The sequence below is a fragment of the Balaenoptera acutorostrata genome, chromosome 12 (genome assembly GCF_949987535.1).
Source record: "Balaenoptera acutorostrata chromosome 12, mBalAcu1.1, whole genome shotgun sequence".
In the NCBI taxonomy this organism is placed as follows: domain Eukaryota; kingdom Metazoa; phylum Chordata; class Mammalia; order Artiodactyla; family Balaenopteridae; genus Balaenoptera; species Balaenoptera acutorostrata.
Window position 1 is genome coordinate 7,919,379 of NC_080075.1, and position 21,814 is coordinate 7,941,192.

General features: G+C 42.9%; 1 protein-coding gene across 2 annotated transcripts in view; it reads left to right on the forward strand.

The window, feature by feature from the left end:
• AFF3 (ALF transcription elongation factor 3) overlaps window positions 1-21,814 on the forward strand; it is a 579,340-nt gene that overhangs the window by 545,511 nt on the left and 12,015 nt on the right. For both annotated transcript variants that reach the window (XM_057558661.1, XM_057558662.1), the window contains exons 17-22: window positions 8,759-8,822; window positions 11,362-11,498; window positions 16,333-16,404; window positions 18,436-18,529; window positions 20,978-21,027; window positions 21,167-21,390. In XM_057558661.1, the coding sequence (XP_057414644.1) occupies window positions 8,759-8,822; window positions 11,362-11,498; window positions 16,333-16,404; window positions 18,436-18,529; window positions 20,978-21,027; window positions 21,167-21,390 (641 nt within the window). The remainder of the gene's footprint in view (window positions 1-8,758; window positions 8,823-11,361; window positions 11,499-16,332; window positions 16,405-18,435; window positions 18,530-20,977; window positions 21,028-21,166; window positions 21,391-21,814) is intronic.

Genomic DNA, 21,814 nt, shown 5'->3' on the forward strand with positions numbered 1-21,814 from the left:
ACTGTTTACAAGAGGAAATGTTTCTCAATCTGCTGAGACTGCAACTAATATAATTTTGTCCCTATCTGTATCAACCAAGAGGCTGTTATCATTCGTTCTTCCCATTAGCAATGTGTGTAATTTTTCTGGCTGACAGCTACAATACAATGTTTCTCCCTTTATGGATAAAGATACAATAGAATAAAAAAGCACTCTTTCATATCCATCATAGAGAGAGAGAGAGACATCTTCCAGTTGCCACGTGTCCCAATTGATTTGAAATCCATGACAGTAAGAGAAACATGCAACTCAAACAGCCGCTTAACCGCTGAACTGAGAAAGTCGTGGGAAGATTCTTCAAGCTTGAAAAGCAAAAACAGGCATTGTCTCTTCATTGGAACAATAAAAATATGTCCGTTAAGAGATCACTGGGGGGACTTCCCTGGTGGCACAGTGGTTAAGACTCCACGCGCCCAATGCAGAGGGCCCAGGTTTGATCCCTGGTCAGGGAACTAGATCCCACATGCATGACGCAACTTCGAGTTCACATGCCACAACTGAGGAGCCCGCCTGCCACAACTAAGACCGGTGCAACCAAATAAATAAATAAATATTTTAAAAAATAATGATAATAGTAAAAAAGAGATCACTGGGCTAGGAAGTCACCTAGAAGTACGTAAAGTGTCTCCCAGGTTCAGGTGGTGTGTCCTGAGGTCCAGGGGTAGGAGCAAACGTATATGACTGATTCATTCTCAGTTATTAATTGAGGGAAGATGGCGGCACAAGGGTGGCCTCTCCGGGAAGCTTCCCTGGGACCACAAACTTAGCCGCCTCCTTCTCCCTCTCTGCTCTGCACCAGCTTCAAGGACCATGACCTGGCTCCTGTCGTTTTCCTTGACTTCTCCTCACTAGAGTGTCAACAGGCAGTGACATGACGAAAGAGAGGCCACCAGAAGGAAAGAAAGAACTAGAGAATTAGCAGTGGAATGATTTAGAGTTGATGGAAGTCCAGTTGTAGCGCTCCAGTGAGTAACAGATGCCATCCTGTCATGTAACTTTTAAAGCCACATCAGGTAGCCTTTGTTTATAAAGTAAACTCATCCTTTTGTATTATAAATACTCGTTAACGGTTGAATAAACATGCGATTCAGACAACAGCCACGGGAGTCCAGTGGGCACTCAAATAACAACTGTTGAATGACCCCAGCTGAATTAGAATAACATTCCCAGGGGGTAATGCCTGCATCTTTTTTTCTTTCTCTTTCCGTGAATATAAGGAATCTACTACATGCAAGTCAATTTAAATTCACGGGCTTCCAGGCCCTTTTCCTAGGTTACTTGCCCATTCAACAGGCACCAGTTGGTGCCTTCAGGATGTAGATGGAACTGAACCGAATAATTTGTTTTAAAACTGTGATCCAGGTCAGCCTGTCCTGCACGCTCACCCCTGACGTTTAGCCGTGCGCCGCTTTCTCTCCTCGAGAGCCCTGATTTTAAGGTGACACTGGTGTAATTACCAAACTTTTGTTTAAAAAAAAATCTGGAAGGATTTATGTCCATGAGTGACAGCACTTAATTCAGCTCAAAGCCTAGAAACGGATCTTATTAGTGCAGAGCCGTGAGCTGTAAATTACTTGGTGTCATAATTAGCGACAGGGGAGTTCTTGGCGGTGGAAAATCCAGGGAACAACTGTGTCACGAAGTCGTCAGTACAGACGTCGGAGCAGAGCTGAGTGGTGAAATGCTTGGCCCCTCTTCCCACGTGCCGTATTGCTGTGCCGGGGAGCCAGAGAACCCCGGGTGCCAGCCCTGCCTGCTGTTTCCAGAAGGATGTGCTGTCTCTTGCCCACATTTCACAAGGAAGAGTCAGTCACGATCATCACATTCAGCCACACCACCAGACGTCCCATCTGTCCCCGTGGTACCAATACCAGGAGCCCAACTACTTAAACCTCCCTACGCTGAGAAAAGACCCCCTCGCCAGGCGGTGCTGAAGCCCTGGCCTGTGAGATGTGGCTGGCGGGGCAGGAAGACGGAGTCGGCATTTGTGATATAAGGGTGCTCAGCAGCCGCATAAAAAGGGTTAAAACCCTTTAAAAAATTAAAACCCTCATAAAAAGGGTTTTAATTTTATAGAGGGTGGAAGATTCCTGTATGTGAAAGGCCAGATGACTGAGTGAGAGGACACCAACTGAAATCCCTGAGTAGGTGATGTTACATCAAGGCAAGGCGCGCCCACGGAGGGCCTGCTGTGGCCGTGCTTCCTCTCCCGAGGGGCTCCCCTTCCCAGTCGCTTCAAAGCTGGACCCCACCTTTCCTGATATACCATTCATGTGCCTTTCTGTTCTTCATATGGAATTTTTTCCCTTATGAAACCCCTCTCAGCCAGGTTTTTATTTTTTCTAACCAAAACAGAAAGAAAGGGAAAAAAAAAGGACTTGGCTGGGGGTGTTGGGAGGGCAGGAGTTGGGGACAAGGCCTTTTAGATCTCCCTGATTGAAATCTGAGCTCTCTGATCATTTTAAGGGCTTGTAAATGATTTTATCTTTTTTGTTTAATTTTCTTTTTTATCAGTCATTTTTTCTACAGTTATCATGATTTATTTTATTTTATTTACTTATTTTTGGCTGCGTTGGGTCTTCGTTGCTGCACGTGGGCTTTCTCTAGTTGCGGCGAGCGGGGGCTACTCTTCCTTGTGGTGCATGGGCTTCTCACTGCAGTGGCTTCTCTTGCTGTGGAGCACGGGCTCTAGGCGCGCGGGCTTCAGTAGTTGTGGTGCTCAGGCTCAGTAGTTGTGGCTCGCGGGCTCTAGAGCGCAGGCTCAGTAGTTGTGACGCACAAGCTTAGTTGCTCCGCGGCATGTGGGATCTTCCCGGACCAGGGCTCGAACCCGTGTCCCCTGCATCGGCAGGTGGATTCTTAACCACTGCACCACCAGGGAAGCCCTTTTTTAATTTTTGATTTTATACTGGAGTATAGTTGGTTTACAATGGTGTGTTAGTTTCAGGTGTACAGCGAAGTGATTTAGTTATACATATTCATATATCCTTTTTCAGATTCTTTTCCCATGTAGGTTATTACAGAGTAATGAGTAGAGTCCCCTGTGCTCTACAGTAGGTCCTTATCGATTATCTATTGTATATATAGGAGTGTGTATCTGCTAATCCCAAGCTCCTGATTTATCCCTCCCCCACCCCCCCTTCCCCTTTGGTAACCATAAGTTTGTTTCCTAAGTCTGTGCGTCTGTTTCTGTTTTGTAAGTAAGTTCATTTGTTAAATATCACACCCAGAGAAGAACAACAAATCAAACTAATGCGTCTCCATTTCGATAGAAAGTTGCTTATGATCACGTGACAAAAACCTGCCATTTAGCCTGTGTGTCCTGGAAAGCACATGCCGTTTTCTATGTGTGGCCGAGAGAGGAGTCGCCTGCAAGAGCCTGTGGCCTGTAGGAGGCACAATGAGTGACTGCTTATGCTTCTGAGAAGCCAGGGACTCGGGGGTCCCAGCCAACATCAAGGGTGTAGAAACAAAAGCTGCATTCGAATCCTTGCTGCCGAAAAGCAGTCTTCCTGCCTCCTTCGGGAAGCACTCATAAAGCCAACGGCAGCACCGGGGTCCCTGGCTGTGCAGTGCCCTCATCAACAGCATTCACTTACTCAGTGCGTGAGAAACAATTACCTCACTTCTTACGTTCTTCTTGGTAAAAAAAGTACCTCACAGCTTGGGCCACAGTAACACCTCAGGGACTTATTAAATGACAAGCTGACAGGCTATCAGGTGACGAATTCATTTGGTGTGCAGTTGCCTAGTTGTCTGATTTGGATTTCAACTTCCCTAAGAAAATGATCCCCACTTCTGCTATGCCAAGGAACCCGTTTGTTCAGACACGTTGAGTTCGCCATCTCTGCCAGTTTTCACAAAACAGTCTGGTTCTGCTGAGGAGGTGCATTTCACAGAGGTAGGAATCACAGAAAGCAGCCTGCCAGCCTCTCCGTGGGAGAGCGTTCAACGCCATCTCAGCCGCAAAGGAGAACAGAGAGCGAGGTTGCTCTGATACGCCGGTGCCAGGAGAAATTTTAGGGTAGCTCAGCCCCCGCCGCTGCTTAGAACTAAGGTGGCTCTGTGTGTAGGTGGGGGCAGTGGGAGGTGACGAGGACGCATTCCCTCTGGATCAAGTGCTCCCATTTTTTTTGCTGCTGAGAGCTCTTATAACAAAGATACACATGGCTCGGCTTTGGCTTTTGGATCACTCAAGCCCAGTTTCTGAAGAGCCCCAGAGACACGGTTAGTTACATGCATGATGTTGAACTGTACTTCTTTAGGGTTGCTCATGTATCACCATCAAATACCATCGCTGTGAGAAACGATGTGAAGAACGTTATGATCACAATGAAAAGCAAAACTCTAAGTTTTCCATGTGAAAGAAAAGAAAGAACATTCGATGAAAAATCAGTTTGAACGCTGCGATCATTAGATTCATTTTAGTGCCTGTGCCATGTTATATTCTGTAACTGCCACAATGGTGACAGCAATTTTACTTTCCTGCTGACTTGAAGGTCACCATCGGAGTGATGCCTTCATGACAGCACGTGTCCACTGCCTTGCCGGACAATCTGGGTGACATCCCATCATCCCGTTGCCTTGATAATGATCTGACCTAGGAGTGTGGCTCTAGAAATCACCTGAAAGGAAAAAAAACGGACCAATCATCCAGCAATCTTCAGTGACTCAGTGTAATAAGCCCTCCATTAGATGTAAAGATGAGAATTCTCATGTGATCCTAAACAGGCCCTCATAGTACATTTCTTCAGCATCGCAGGTTAATGTTGTAGCTGCTGTGATATAGTCAGAAAATAGATGTGTTACTTATCCACCTACACTATCGTGAGAGTTTGTGACTCAGTCTCCATCTCAGGTTTAAAGAATACATTTACATGCTGCAGGTAAAAACAGCATTGATTAAGGTACCCGTATTAGGAATTAGGTGCCACTGCCACCCCAGGGGTAACTAAGAAGGCTAGCAGATGCCTTTGCTTATTACCAAAGTAATTCTTTCATGAAAACGAAATGCATTTGAAAAAAATGATGATCCATTAGTGACAAGGTCTACAAAAAACAGGGCAAGAGAAAAATGACCAAATTCCTATACTGGAGTGTGGGACAGATAATGATGTGGAGAATTTCAGGTTGCCATGGAGATGTTCTCTGGCTCATTGGCTTCGAGGCTGCACCCCATCAGAAGTCAACTCTCTCTCTCTCTCTCTTCGAAACTCAAAATATGAATGCAAGGGGGGGTTCATTTCTCTTCTGCCATGTACCTAAAACTACAAGGTGGGGAAGATCAAAGAGGTTTACAACAGGGCCCCCGCTGAAAATGGTCCAGCTGCAAAATTGCATACATGCAATGACTGTAGCCCAGGACAGCCCAGAAGGTAATTAAATGCCTGGAAGTGAAGTGTAAACAAGAAGTGGTATCTGAGATCAGGAAAGACATAGCTGAGCATGGACCAAAATTACCAAGAAGGCCTTTTGGCCTAAGAATTTGAGGGACAGGTAACGTCTGGCTCGTCATAAGCACTTAATGAATGAGCAGAGGGGTGAGTGTTGCAGGAAGGACGGAAAGGATGAGCAGAGCTTCTGAGACAGCGATGGCATGCCAGCCAGACAGCGAGAACGCCGCTCTGGCTGTGGTTGAGGGACTTGGTGGGTGAGTGGTACGGTTGAGAGGGTTAGGCAAGATTATTGGAGACCTGAACTGCGATTGGATCTTGTAGGCCCTGGAGATGGATTTTAGGTCTGTGAGTAGGACGGTGATATAATGAAAGCCACGTTTTACAAACATTGGTCAAGGGTTAAAGCTCAGAATAGATTGGATGGGTGTGAAACTAGAGGCCAGGAGAGGTGATGAAAGCCTAGACTTGGTGGCTATGGTCATTGGGGAAAGAAAGGGATGTTTACAAGGGAGCATTCATAGCATGTGATAACAGTGGGGGAGAGATAGATGGAGATGCCTGAACTCTTGTCCTGAGCAAATAGGCTCCAGGACCCCATCTGAAGCTCAGGAGTCAGATCTGGGTTTGGGCAGAGGTAGGTCTGATCTTCGGTTTTGGGGCATTCAGCAAAAGGACAAACGAAAGATATTGCAGAGGATTTTTAAGGCATGAAACTCTTCTGTATGATACTATAATGGTGGACACGTGTCCTTATACATTTCTCAAAACCCACAGAATGTGCAACGCCAAGAGTGAACCCAAATGTAAACTGTGGACTTTGGGTGATAATGATATGTCAGTTTAGGTTTATCGATTGTAACAAATGTGCTGCTCTGGTGGGGATGTTGGTAGTGAGGGAGGCTTTGCACATGCAGAAGTGCGAGGTACACAGGAACTTTTCGTACTTTCCACTTCATTTTGCTCTGAGCCTACAACTGCTTAGAAAAATTAAGTCAGTCCATTAAACAACAAAAACAAGAACAAAAATAATGTAAATTGCCACAGTCGGCATCAGAGACCCCACAGATAGCCAGTATGTGTTCAAAGGTCAACATGTGGACCAAGAAGAATAAACCATCGTGAAAGTCAACGAAAATGCCATTCAAATAGAAGAAGCGTGAACATTGAGGAAATAAACTAGAGCAAGAAGAGCCGGTCAGAGCAGGGCCTTCCTTTGAAGGAAACCTCAGGCCTCACCCACCAATGAAGACCCATCATGATGAATAAAAGAGTCTAGGCCTTCGTGGCAGGAAAAATGGTGAAGGGCTCATGATCGAGAGACAGAGTTTCATTATGCACATTAGGGAAATCCTGCAGCCATGTTCCTCATTTCTTTGTTGGAAATGTTAAAAATTCCCAGCATGTTACTACAGTACTGACAATATTTTATGTGGAAGAAGAGACAGAAAACCAAGGTCTTTTTCTTGCTTCTGTGATTTGTGACCCAAAGTTAAGTATTTGCTTTGATCCTGGTTTGTTTATTTGTTTGATTGATTGATTAAAACCATTCAACTGAGCATTATAGTTTTAGATGGTAATGTCATTGACATGGTATGTGTGATTTTTCTAAGCCTTTTGACCCCTTAGGATAAAAGGATACTCTAACTACCTAATATTGCATTGGGGAAAAGACCCCTTAGCTGAAAGAAGGCAGTTCAAAATAAGTGTGTTAAATAGGTTAAACAGTTCATGATTAATATTACTGCTTACATCTTATCTCCCATTCAGGGGGTCCTGGCTTATGGTGGGTACATGAATAGGTCAAGTTTATTGATTATATAAAGACCCACAATGCAAAACAAGTTTATGCTGATGGTACCTAAAGTATGTAGATTTTTAAAAAATCTATCCAATGAAGCATTTAAAGTTACTGTCTGCTGAGTAGTTTAGTGTAACTTGGGGTCATGTCACACACTCAGATCCATCTCTGGATGAATTCCCTTCATCTCCCAGCAGAGTCAGCGCTGGCCAGGGTTATTGTTTTTTTTTTTTAAGTAATCTTTTTATTTATTTATTTATTTATTTATTGGCTGTGTTGGGTCTTCGTTTCTGTGCGAGGGCTTTCTCCAGTTGCGGCGAGCGGGGGCCACTCTTCATCGCGGTGCGCGGGCCTCTCACTATTGCGGCCCCTCTTGTTGCGGAGCACAGGCTCCAGACGCGCAGGCTCAGTAGTTGTGGCTCACGGGCCCAGTTTCTCCGCGGCATGTGGGATCTTCCCAGACCAGGGCTCGAACCCGTGTCCCCTGCATTAGCAGGCAGACTCTCAACCACTGCGCCACCAGGGAAGCCCCAGGGTTATTGTTTTAATAATGCCCATGGGGGCTTCCCTGGTGGCGCAGTGGTTGGGAGTCTGCCTGCCAATGCAGGGGACGCGGGTTCGGGCCCTGGTCTGGGAGGATCCCACATGCTGCGGAGCAGCTGGGCCCGTGAGCCACAACTGCTGGGCCTGCGCGTCTGGAGCCTGTGCTCCGCGGCAGGAGAGGCCGCGATAGTGAGGGGCCGGTGCACCGCGATGAGGAGTGGCCCCCGCTTGCCGCAACTAGAGAGGGCCCTCGCACAGAAACGAAGACCCAGCACAGCCATAAATAAATAAATTAATTAATTAATTTAAAAAAAAAATAATGCCCATGTCTGGTGTTAATGTTTACCAGAATTAGAGAGAATACATGCCATGTTTGCAGTGTGACAAGGAAGATATCATTTTACAATTAACTTTATTACAACTGGAATGTAATCATACAGCATTACCTCTTTTCATTTTTCATTGCAAAGCTTTAAAATAATTAGATACAGAGATACAAGCAATTTTAGGTACCATTTATGCATACAAACAACACTGATTTTCATAAGGGTACAGAAATATACTCACCTGTACATATCCATACAATTATTATGAGGTATTTCTGCCATCTTTACATTAAGAAGGGATTGTTTTGTGTAAATAACCTGTGAAATAAGATTTTGCACTTGTTTTCTTAACCGTGCAATAAAAAATCTGATTTGCAAATTAGGTACTAGGGATCCATGTTAAAAATCACTGTAAATGTATATATTTATCTGCATATATTGAGTGTGTTTTGAATTGCTAGCTTAAGAGAAATATAATCGTAGTCTTTTACATATAGGCTATAGTAGTTCGGAAATGCAAAAAAAAAAAAAAAAACTTGATTCCATCTTAAGAAGAGTCTTGAAATTGTGCTTCAAGTGTGAGCAAAGGAAAGAATATTTTCAAAAGATCTTGCACGTGCCCAGTAATGACGTTTCATATCACTCTCTCCTCGTAGGCCACGCAGTGCAGATTATTTTATGCAAGAAGCTAAGCGAATGAAGCATAAAGCAGATGCGATGGTAAGACCTTTTCTCTCCAGATCCGTTCCTCCAAATGACATTTGTACCAAAGCTTCATCACTGGGGCAGCATAGCCGGGGTCATTATAAAATCTATTACAAGGATGGCTGGGTCTGTTAAAGGCAAAAATGTTTATATAATCCAGTGCTCATCGCCCAATAAATTATGACCTCAACCAATAATGTCTGACTGGGAGGAAGTCCTGGATAAACTAAGATTCCAGTTTAGACCTAAAGTTTGAATAGGAACCAGAGGCAATGGAGTCAGTGGGTGGTAATAGTTTTTTTCCTTAAAAAAAAAAAAAAAAAAAAACACCCAAGTTTGCATATTTCTCCCTTGTTGGCCTGGCCAACGCTTGGCTTGGTCCCAGGATCAAATCCCTTTTCAAAAAGACTTGTGTTCTTCATATGTACCTGCCAAAATGAATGTTTCCTATGAATCTGGACAACCCAGAAACTATTACACTGCACGTAAGACCCTGAAGTTGTATGATTTGATGTTTTCAGAGAGTAACTTTTCTGACTTGGATAATCTATTTGAGAAAGCTTAAAGCCTTCAGGCAAGAGTTAGAAAACTTCTGGTGTTTTCTAAGAGAGATCATATGGTTGTTCTGTCAGAAGATCTCATCTAAAGGGAGTCTTTCCTGTCTAGTAATTCTAGTTCTGCTCCCCTCCAGTGCTCATAAGTGAAATCAGGGCACTGGAGGTGAATAAGGCATTTCAGATGACCTTCAGCGTATTATTCCAGGGTTGCAGATGCCTAAACCATAACTGTACCCCACCCCCCAACGCTACTGATGTTACCCACCAAGCATTTCTTTATATGAAGCTCACTGCCTAGGTCCACTGGTGTACAGAGAAATAACCACGGGGTATCAGAAAATACAGAAGGGAAATAGGAGGTAGATTTTTTGTCCTCACAATCCCACAGTCTGATGGAGAGTTCTGGTCACCCGAAGAAACCGATGCATGGTCACATTGAATTTTAAAGCAGAATGAAATTTCCTGCCTGAATCATCCAAGGTTTACCAGGCTTCCTCAGTCAGTGTCATCTTGCCCAACCTGGCCTTTCCCAGCGATACCCTGCTCCAGCCACGTTGGCCCCCTGCCGCCTCTAAGCACACCTGGCTCGTGCCAGCTGGCAGGTCTTTGCACCTGCAGAGCCTCACACTCACACACTCACAACATCTCACACATACACACTCGCACTCGCACGCACACCCACACCTTCAGTGTCCCCAAATTCACCCAATTCATACTGTTCCTTCCCAGTTACCTCCCCAGCCTCCCTGTAGCCCTATCACTTGCTCCCTTCCTGCCCTCTCTTTGGCATTGGACTCCTTGCTTTGCATTCGGTTAGTTAATCACAGACTACCTCGCACTTTGAGCTCTCTTGTGAGTGCACATTTTTTCTCTCCACGTATATGTTCCTGGAAGGAGCTTTTGTGTGTCAAGTACAGACCACACAGAATCAGGTGCTTTAGCAAATACTTACTGAAGGAAGTGACTTCCTTAATCTGAAAGCACTGCCAAGAAATATTGCTCTATAGCCTCTTAGGGTTATAAGCTGTTTAAAATTTTGACTTGCTAATGCGGGAGAATTCTGCTCTACATTTCCCTTTCCTGAGGTGTCATGAGTAATGAGAGGTTTTTTTAGAGGCAAGACTTAGATCAGTAGTTAAGAGTATCTATGTAGTTCTGTTTTGATTGATGAATGAATGTTTGAAAACTGGGGAGATGATGCAATTCAAATTTAGAGTGTGTCATCGCCCACCGAGAGGAAGAACGCACGGAACCATGCACGCACCTGATGTGTACGTTTCGATGTATGAGAACCTAAGAACGTAAAGCTGATGCTTCGTTATCCTCACTGATATAGGTAAAGATTAACATAAATGTAGGTACCTCCTATAATCCCAGAAGGTCATTTTTTATTAATTTTCAGCGTTGTGTCCTTCAAGCTGAAATCATGCCTTGAGCTTTACCTCCTCTCCTTTTCTCTCCTCACCCTCACCCTTAGGGTGACGTTCTACCTGCTAACAAAACAACTAAAAAATACATACTTGAAGGCATGGAGATGTAAATGTCACAAATAGTGTAAAAGATAATAACGAAGGCCTTAAACCATCAAAGTGAGAGTATACCCCAGAATTGTGAAAACCCTTACATGGAATCAGGCCTGTGAACGTAGATATATATTTAGCACGGCAGTGAGGACCAAGGAGCGAAGTTGACAAACCATTAGGTGTTGGAAAGAGGGCAACAGAAATTAAAGCAACCGTGAAGTTCTGCACAATTCTGATTGGCAGTTGTGATGTGGATTTGGTATAATTCTGTATAACCATTTACTCACTTAGCCTAAACCAGTAGCAATTTGCGAAAATACTAGAGAAGGTATTACCCTGTTTCTATCTTCTCTCAGCTCCATTCACAAGAGTTTGGAACTTCAGAGTCAGGTTTCTCAAAGTGTATAGATTATGTGACAACGCTGTTTGAAAAACTATTCCTAAGGAAGACACTGTATTAACTCTCTTGATCAGGTGGAAAAGTTTGGAAAGGCTCTGAACTATGCCGAAGCAGCCTTGTCATTCATTGAGTGTGGAAATGCAATGGAGCAGGGCCCAATGGAATCCAAATCTCCTTATACAATGTATTCAGAAACAGTTGAGCTCATCAGGTAAGCGCTGCGTTTTCTTGCTTGGGGGCAGGGGTTGGGGGTGGAGGGAGGAATGTATGTAAGTGCTGTGAACACAGAAAAGAATGTCAGCCTGCACTGTCAGCTACCAAGAACCAGTGTTCATCCCCCAGATAAGAACGGACAATCTTGCAAGACGTTTTTGCAGAGCCTGCCTCCTTCGCTCTCTGTGTGAGTGCCGGGGGGTGGCGGCAGCTCCTCTAACCCCACTGGCTGCAGAAAGGAAGCTGAATCTGAGGGAGATGTGAGATGTCTACTTCACCCAGCTGGGAAGTGGCAGAATTTGAATTCACTTCATCTCCATGCTGCTTTTCTTTTTTTAATCTGATCCAGATTCATATAATCTAAATCCTAACTTCATCAGTAAATGATTCAGGAGTATTTAATGAAAAGAAAGAAGATTCAGGGGGATTTTAGGAAAGGAAATCCATCCTACGACGCACTAGCTGAAAAGGTGCTGGCGTTGTTCTGGTCTAAGACTTGGACGTGAGCACCATCCCCGGCCTGGGTTAAGACCTGTAGTGTGAACAGAAGCAGGGTTTCTTACAGGGGCACAGCAAGGACCTGGGTGGGAGACTCTTTGTCTTCCATTATGGCAACATGGAAAGGCACGTCCTTAATGTGTCTTTAATGAACCATTAAGGGAATTTCATCCATTAACACTACTGAGAACCTTCATCATATGTTTTATGTCTTTAGCTGGTTCAACTGCTTGGGATAATGTCTAATACCCATTATATGAAATAATCCTTCCCAAAACTAACTTTAAGAGACTTTTCTAATTCTGGAATTCTAGGCAACCTAAGAGTAAATATGGTTTACCATGTCTCACCATTCCAGATGGAAGATTTCTAGTCATCCTAAATTTAACCTTCTTGGTATGCATTGGCCCAGGTTTGCTCCTTGGTATTTTACACTACTCTCCTTTAGGAAATAGGAAAGGATGACAGCCTTTGACTTTGTCATCCCAGTATCAAGAACACATCATCTTCAAAAAGCACTTCTCAAGAATGTTTTGAAAGTTAACACTGTCCAACCATTTTTCTCATTAAAATATTTCTATTACACCAATGTATTGGTGATTCCTTCATACTGTTTTCTTACATGGTACAGCATTTTGGGCAGTGAAGAAAAGAAATTGCCATAGTAAAAAAAAAAAAAAAAATTACTTTAAGAGATCCTAGATTCTCACATTTCTTCCTCAGAATAAGGCACAGACTCAGATGCCCACAGGCAGGCATGGAAGAATATGGGTGGAAGTGGACAGGCACAAAGCCATAGTGTGTTCTAGAATGTGAGTGCCTCAGACAGAGGGATGTTTTTGGTTTTTGTTTGATCTGTTCGTTAATGTGGTCATAATCCCTGGGAAAGATCTTAGAACATAGTATGTACTCAGTGAATATTTGAGGAATGAACAAATAAGCAAGTCACAGGGCCTCTGGTGAACTGCATAGCCTGCCTAAAGGCATTCAAACTTTAAAAAAACAAACAAATAAATCCAAACAACGATAAAAGCCTGATGTCAAATAAACTGGAGGTCCTGATGTGCACACCCGCTCTACACCAGAGATGGGACCTTGCGTGGGTGGAAAACACAATCCCTTTTCTAAATGATTGAATAGAATCCCTTAAACTACTCCAAATACTAAGATAAAAAAGAGTTTTTCTTATCTGAGTTAGAAAACAGCATTAATATACCACTTGAATCTGCATGTTGCCCACCAGGTTTGAGACTCCCCTCCCCCACTGAGAGACACTCGGGAGCTGGGAGCACTCCCAAGGGGGATCATGCCACAGGTACCCAGCTTAGGATGTGCTCTTCGTCCCAGTAGGCAAGAGAATTCCTTTCTCCACCAAAGGACGCCAAGTGACTGGGGGACACTGGCCGGTGGAACCCTGCCACCACAAATCAAAATTGCACCACAAAGCCTCTGAAAATTAAATTGTAAATGGAACTACAGCCCACAGAAGTAGGTTATGACTTGCCTGCTAAACCTAAACAGGGTGACTTCCTTTTAAAAGAAAAGATTTAAGCAGGACCCAGGGTCTCCTAACATAATAGCCAAGATGTCCAAGATACAATAGAAACTCACTCATCATACCAAGAAACAAGAAAACCACAACTGAGATGAGAAAAGACAATCAGTTGACACCAATAACCAGGATGAATCAGATGTTGGAATTATCTGACAAGGATTTTAAAGCAGCCATCATACAAATGCTTCAACAAATAATTACAAATTCTCTTGAAACAAACAAAAAATTAAAGTCTCAGCAAAGAAATAGAAGTTGTTTTGAAAAAGAACCAAATGGAAATTAAAGAACTGAGAAATATAACAAATAAAAATCTCAACTGGAGGGGCTCAGTAGTAGAGTGGAGATGACAGAGGATAGAATCAATGAACTTGAGAACAGAAAATAGAATTTACCCCCCAATCAGAGCAACAGAAAGAAAACAGACTGAAAAAAAAAAAAATGGATAGAGCTTAAAGCACAATGACAGTAGAACCTCCATGTCATTATTGGAGTCCCAGAAGGAGAGGGAGAGAATGGAACTGAAAGATATTTTGAAGAAGTAATGGCTGAAACTTGCCAAATTTGGCAAAAGGCATAAACCTACAGATTCAAGAAGTGGAGAAAAACCCAAACAGCATAAACAGCCAAAGCAATGTATGCCAAGACATGTCAAAACTACATTTCTGAAAACTAAAAACAAAGGAAAAAAAAATCCTGAAAGCAATGAGAGGAATGACACATTACCCATAGGGGGACACCAATCCAGATAACAGCTGACTTCTTATCTGAAACCATGGAAGCCGGAAGGGAGTGGCACAACATTTTTTAAATGCTGAAAGAAAAAAACTGTCAAACTGTGAACTCTAGATTCAGTGAGACTTCATTCTTCAGGAATAAAGGGGAAATAAAAACATTCTCAGACTAAGGAAAACGAAAAGTCTTTGTTTCTAACAGACCTGCCTTTAAAGGTTGGCTAAAGGAAGTTTCTCAAACAGAAAGAAAGTGACAAAAGAAGGAATCTTGGACCAACAGGAGGGAAGGAAAAACAATGTAAGAGCAGAACTATGGGTACATGCAATAAACTATCCTCCTCAAGAGTTTTATAAATCATAGTTGATGATTGAAACAAAAATTATACCACCATGTGATGCTCAAGACAGTGTTACTTAGAAGCAGTGACATGGGGCTTCCCTGGTGGCGCAGTGGTTGAGAATCTGCCTGCCAATGCAGGGGACACGGGTTCGAGCCCTGGTCTGGGAAGATCCCACATGCCGCAGAGCAACTAGGCCCGTGAGCCACAACTACTGAGCCTGTGCATCTGGAGCCTGTGCTCCGCAACAAGAGAGGCCACAATAGTGAGAGGCCCGCACACTGCAATGAAGAGTGGCCCCCGCTTGCCGCAACTAGAGAAAGCCCTCGCACAGAAACGAAGACCCAATACAGCCAAAAATAAAATAAATAAATAAATAAATAAATTTATTTTTAAAAAAAAGCAGTGACATGGAAGTAAGGTTTCAGCTCTTCAAGCAAAGTAGAAAATATTGATACCAATAAATTGTGATGAGTCACATATGTATCTTGTAATACCCGGAGAAACCACTATGAAAACTAAGCAAAGAGATACACTCAAAAACACTACAAGGGACTTCCCTGGTGGCGTGGTAATTAAGAATCCACCTGCCAATGCAGGGGACACAGCTTCAAGCCCTGGTCTGGGAAGATCCCACATGCAGCAGAGCAACTAAGCCCGTGCGCCACAACTACTGAGCCTGCTCTCTAGAGCCTGCGAGCCACAACTACTGAGCCCGCATGCCACAACTACTGAAGCCCACATGCCTAGAGCCCATGCTCCGCAACAAGAGAAGCCACCACAATGAGAAGCCCACGCACTGCAATGAAGACCCAACACAGCCAAAAATAAATAAATTTAAAAAAAAAAAACACTACACGTCTGCATGCTGTGGAGATAGTGTAATAACAGTATCATTTCTTGAGCAATTTGCAATAAGCCAGCCCACTATGCCAAGAACTTTACAAACACTCTCTCACTTAATCCTTACAGCAATGCTATGGGATCAGCAGTACTCATCTTACTTTATAAATAAGGAAATGGAGGCTTAAAGCTGTTAATTTGTCTAAGTTCTCACAACTGTAAGGACTTGAACCCAGGACTCCCTGACCATTCCATATACTGCCTGAGCTCTCTCCAAGAGTCTGCAAGTAACTTGGTATATTATTGGAGAAAGGAACGGCCATAGACCTCTGGTTCAGATAAATAAGTGAGATTGAGTAAAGTTCATCAAATCTACTAGTTATGCATCCAGGACAGTTATACTACTGTCAAAGTAAGAGTTCCATAACAATAAAAAAAGGAATAAATCCAAGCATTCATCTGAGTACAAGGAATAAAAATTTTTCTGGAGATTGGCCTGGAAGGACTGACCTTTGCTCCCATCTTGTCAGCCACTCAGCCGTAAATCAGAATTTGTAAAAATGGATGTGTCACCATATACGTGGATAATGCTTGAACTGATACCACTCTTGACCATCTGTAGCGTTTGGACTGGTATTGTTAAAGAGCAGAAAGTTGCTAGATGGTCATAAAAGCCATTTTCTAGTCATGACAATCATGTCGTGCTTAGAGAAAATGGGGCAGCCTTAGCTGGCTTCTAAGAAAGAACTGTCAGCAAGCACTATGAAAAACTAAGTATTGGGCAGAGAGACCTTCCATCCTAGAAGATGTTCCATTGTTAATAAGAAAGCTTTAATTTTTTGTTTTTCTTTCCTTTTTTTTTTTAAGATATGCTATGAGACTAAAAACCCACTCAGGCCCCAATGCCACACCAGAGGATAAACAGCTGGCTGCATTATGGTAAGTGCATCACATCAGCTTAAAATAGCCTCCCCAGCCTCGTACATCTTCACTGGCAAACCAGGTGCTGAAATGCATGATGGTTTCCTAGCGCTTCTGACCCACCAAACCAAAGGCAGTTCTCATGGTGGCCAGGGAGAGCCTGCACCCTGCTGTCCTGTGCATGAGGTGAATTCACAGTGATTGAAAACCAACAGGTCCATGACACAAGGACCCATTTTTCTGTGTGTGTGTGTATGTGTGTCTTAAAATCAGGTAAGTCTGTGTTTTAATCACTTGAATGTGAATTGTGCCAAATGTAATCTCTTGTGTTTAACATTTAAGAGGCAATCAAAATAATTCATCTGTCTCTTTACATGTGGGATTAGTAGAACTGAATCAAGATGATGCATTCAAGTTCTCAACAGATTAAACTGAGGAGCAGTTCATTCCACTTTGATAATAAAAGCAATATTTAAATGTTAATCAACATGTAATAGTGGTTTTTTTTCTATAATGATGACAATGATAATGATTATAATAATAATTTTCCCCATGATATCTCCTTAGCACTCCCTCAAATTACAGGACACCTCTCTGTTGGTTCCTCCTGTGATGGGGAGCCAAAATGTCTTTTTCTCTGATGGTTCATACTCCGCTTTAGAACCTGATCTGCAAGTTGGAGAATCGAATCTCAAAATAATATAACAACAACAACAGCAACATACACAAAAGAGAGGGTCTGCAGTAGTTTTGCATCATCATGTCCTCTGGAGTTTGGTGTGCTAAGAGACTCTTGGTCAAGGGTGTATTGTACAACACAGGGAATACAGCCAATATTTTGTAATTAATGTAAATGGAAAGTAACCTTTAAAACTTGTATTAAAATAAAAAATAAATTGAAAAATTAAAATAGAAAAAAATTTTTTAAGAGACTACTATGTTGTATTTGGTATGTTGGTATTCTAGTATGTCAACACCAGATCTGAGATAGCAAATAATTAGGAGTGGAAAGCACCAAGGAAAAGTGGATATGGTGAGGACAGGGGGAGGGAGAAGGGTAAGCTGGGACGAAGTGAGAGAGTAACACTGACATATATATACTACCAAATGTAAAATAGATAGCTAGTGGGAAGCAGCTGCATAGCACAGGGAGATCAGCTCGGTGCTTTGTGACCACCTAGAGGGGTGGGATAGGGAAGGTGGGAGGGAGACGCAAGAGGGAGGGGATATGGGGATATATGTATATGTATAGCTGATTCACTTTGTTATAAAGCAGAAACTAACACAATATTGTAAAGCAATTATACTCCAATAAAGATGTTAAAAAAAAAAAGTGGGTATGGCTCAGGAAATGCTTTCTGTGCTCTTTTCGAACTTTAAGTTCCTTATTAGGATTAATAAATTAACAATGATTAGTTAATATTATATAAAATAGAATACTAGTATGTAAATAACAAATATATAAACTGTAACATAAAATAGTGACTACTCCCAGTATTGTTTTTATAAAATACATTCATATCCGTTACTTTATTTGAACTAATTATAGTCCAGTACAGTGGTAGTGAAGGGAATAAAAACAGGTGGAAGGGCTGGCTATTCTTTTAGCAAAGCCGCTGCCGGAAGTCCAGGGTGTCAAGGCAAATCAGAATAAGGTAGTTGTGCCCTGAAATGCACCCAGTAAGCAGTGAGAGCTGTGTGCTAGAGCTTCCTCCCTCCTCTCATGGAGAGAGACTGTCTCCTAGTGGTGGAAGAAGAAAATGACAAGCCCCTCAGTCCCAACAAAGAAGCAATAAAGCTGCTTTATATCTTCATATTTATATTCGTTAGTTATATATATTCTTCATGTATTCATATTTCTTTATATGAAGTGATATACTTATGGAGTAACTCCTTGAAATCTTGAGTTAACATTGAACAAATAGGAAGGTCAGATGCCTACTGTGCTATAGACCTTGAGTGCATCTGGAACAGCAAGATTGTTTTTAAGTCTTGTTAGCACAGGGCCCACTCATGCTTTCGGGGCCTATTTCTCTTTTTCTGCTGCAGTTACCGATGCCTGGCTCTCCTGTACTGGCGGATGTTTCGACTCAAAAGGGATCACGCTGTAAAGTATTCAAAAGCACTTATCGACTATTTCAAGGTACTGTCTGGCTAACAGGCAACATGTTGTACCCAGTTGTCTCCCTGTCAAGGACATTTTCAAGGTGGAATCCATTGCTTTGGGGATAATACAGGAGCTGATATCCACACGAACCCCATTTATGACATAACTCGTGGTGTTCAGGGCTCAGAGGATGGCCTTGAGAGCCCATCTAATTTATCCCTCTGCCTGTGTCCAAGTATTTTTATAGCCTCTAGAGAAGGAAGATCCCGTTACCTATCCCAGTGTCCTAGCAAATCCATCTTTATAGCTAACATAAATTGCTCATGTTCACTTAGAGCTTCTTCCTCTGAGAAGTAACTCCTTAGAACTTCCTCTTAGCTATCTCCAGTAGCTAATTTAATTATTCATAAAGGTGTTATTTTATTTTTTTTTAATTTTTTAAATAATTTTATCTATTTTATTTATTTATTTATGGCTGTGTTGGGTTTTTCGTTTCTGTGTGAGGGCTTCCTCTAGTTGTGGCAAGCGGGGGCCATTCTTCATCGCGGTGCGCGGGCCTCTCACTATCGCAGCCTCTCGTTGCGGAGCACAGGCTCCAGACGCGCAGGCTCAGTAGCTGTGGCTCACGGGCCCAGTTGCTCCGCGGCATGTGGGATCTTCCCAGACCAGGGCTCGAACCCGTGTTCCCTGCATTGGCAGGCGGACTCTCAACCACTGCGCCACCAGGGAAGCCCAAGGTGTTATTTTAAATGGTAGGAAATGGCTTGTTAGAACCCAGAGGCGCTAGAACAGTAGCAATGTGCACGTATAAGGATAGAACTGCAAACCGTGCTAATAACTTTTACCTATCTCAGGGAATGAAGTCATTTTCACTGGGAGAATGAAAAAAAGGGGGAAAAAAAAACCAGGAAGGCTCTGATGTACTGTTGTGAATAATTCATCTGAGATTTCTGGGCCTCTTCACTGCCCACTTGACTGTAGAAACAAGAAATTACGCCATTTCTACCTCCACCGGCTGTTTGTCAGATACACAACCATCATTTTCGATCTTTAATCCCCAACCTCCAGTTCTTGGAGATGATCTCAGATGAGCCGGCTGTGCTGGGCATTCCGTGGGCGATGTCCACCCAGCGTGCTGTCTCCTTCCTGGTCATGCATACAGTGACCAGGTGCTAAGCCATTGTCTTGGTCCATTGACGGTCGTCAGTCATAATGACAAGTACTGACGCTAAGCCTTTCCCTTTACTTTGGGCGCCTAAGGTCAAGATAAGTAGTTTTCAAAAATTTAGAATCCAAGAGCTAATACTAAAGAGAGTTATTACAGTCAAGCAAAACGCTTGAATAAAGAAGGAATCTGAACTCTGTAAGCCACAGAGGTTACAGCAGAACTTTTAAGGGATCCAAGATGTTCTTAATGTCTGTAAGCAGTCCATGAAACTTGTACAGAATGAATAGAGAATACAGCTTAAATATCAGAGCTTCTCCCCTAGAAGGTATTGGTAGATACCCTAAATCAAAGGCTATTTAAATACTACTTCAAGTTCAGAGATTATGAAACCTTTAGGAAACAAGGATAATTGGTCCATAAAAAATGAGTTTTATCAGTACAGCTGGCTCTGAAAAAAAGGCCTTTGTCCCCACCCATGTTTTTTTTTATAGTCACAAGACTTTAGTGGTAGTGGAAGAGGCCTGAAGGCAATTTTGCAAAATTCTCACGTGTAAGGCCATTTCTTACCATTTTGATAACACCTCCACTAAAAACTAAAAATCAGTCACCACTTCATAAAGTTCTTTTTAACCAAAAGAAACACTTTGTCTCTGGGGAACCAGGCTGAGGCTATTTTCTTGTCTCTGGAAGGGAAAATTCAATATTATAAAGTCCATTTTCTCCTTAACAGTCTCATAGACTTATGTCCAAGAAAGCATTATTGGGCTGTCAGGGAGGAAATCTATCTGTACATTTAGAAGCTTTCCTTGCCAAAGGCAAAAATGTCTTTTAAATGCCTGATGCAAACAACTGGCTCATGCAGCATATCCTGTATCAGACTTTTAAATAAATCAGAATTTTTGAATTCACTATTGTTAAGGAAATATGTTTTAATCTGTTCTTTTAGAAACATTCAAGAGCAACTTCCTTTAAGAGAAATACTTTTAAGCTTCATAAGTTAAAATGGTAACAGCTGATGTCTCATATATTTTCAGGCATTAAATATATGTCAACAGTTTCTGCAAATATGCCCTACATTTAAAAATAAGATATTCTCATTGTGTCAGTGGGAGGGGGCAGCTGCCTCCCACTATCTTCCAGAGAGGAAGCCAATAGCCTAGTAATTAAAAACTCCCCAGATCCAATTTCTGTGAATCTGCATTTTATCTACAATGTCAGCCATTACTTCTCTCAACGGTCACCTGAGAACATGTTACTGTGGGCTGTTTAAACTCAAGCAGATGGTACTCACTGACAATGTTTTTATTTTCCTGCAGAATTCATCTAAAGCTGCCCAAGCCCCATCTCCGTGGGGGGCCAGTGGAAAGTAAGTTCATTTTTCCAAAGTGAAGGTGATAAATGAGATGTTGCATGACGCTGGGTAAGGTGCTCCTCTGCTTGCAGTGCCCTGAGGGGCTGCCCTACCAACCTCTCCCCCTTGTTTTCCTATGCTCTCCCCCTTCCAGGAGCACTGGCACCCCATCCCCCATGTCTCCCAACCCCTCCCCCACCAGCTCCGTGGGCTCTCAGGGGAGCCTCTCCAATGGGAACGCCCTGTCCCCGTCAACCATCGTCAGCATCCCGCAGCGCATCCACCAGATGGCAGCCAACCACGTCAGCATCACCAACAGCATTCTGCACAGCTATGACTACTGGGAGATGGCGGACAACCTGGCCAAGGAGAACAGAGGTTTGTGCGCCTCTGGGGAGCACGTGCGTAGTTCAGCCACAGCTCAGGGAGACACCCTGATCCTTGGGCATCAGCGGGCGAAGGAGAAATAGTAGAAGCTGTCACCTACTGTGTGAATTTGCCTGACTTCTCGCCCTCACTCAGGGCCTCCCGTGCCTTTACCTACCTTTATCTTTACTGTGGGAAAGATCAGAGATAGAGATGGAGATAGAGATGATATAGGTACCAATGATACAGATACAAATTATATAGATACACACACACACGTTTTTTTCCTTCGGACAGTGAGCTCCTTAAAGGTAGGGATTCCATTTTATTCAACTCTGTATTCCTAAGACCTGCGTAGTGCCTAGAACACAGTTGGGGGTCTGAAATACTGCATGAATTAATTAACTGATGAGTAGGAGTGTTACTAGCTATTGAA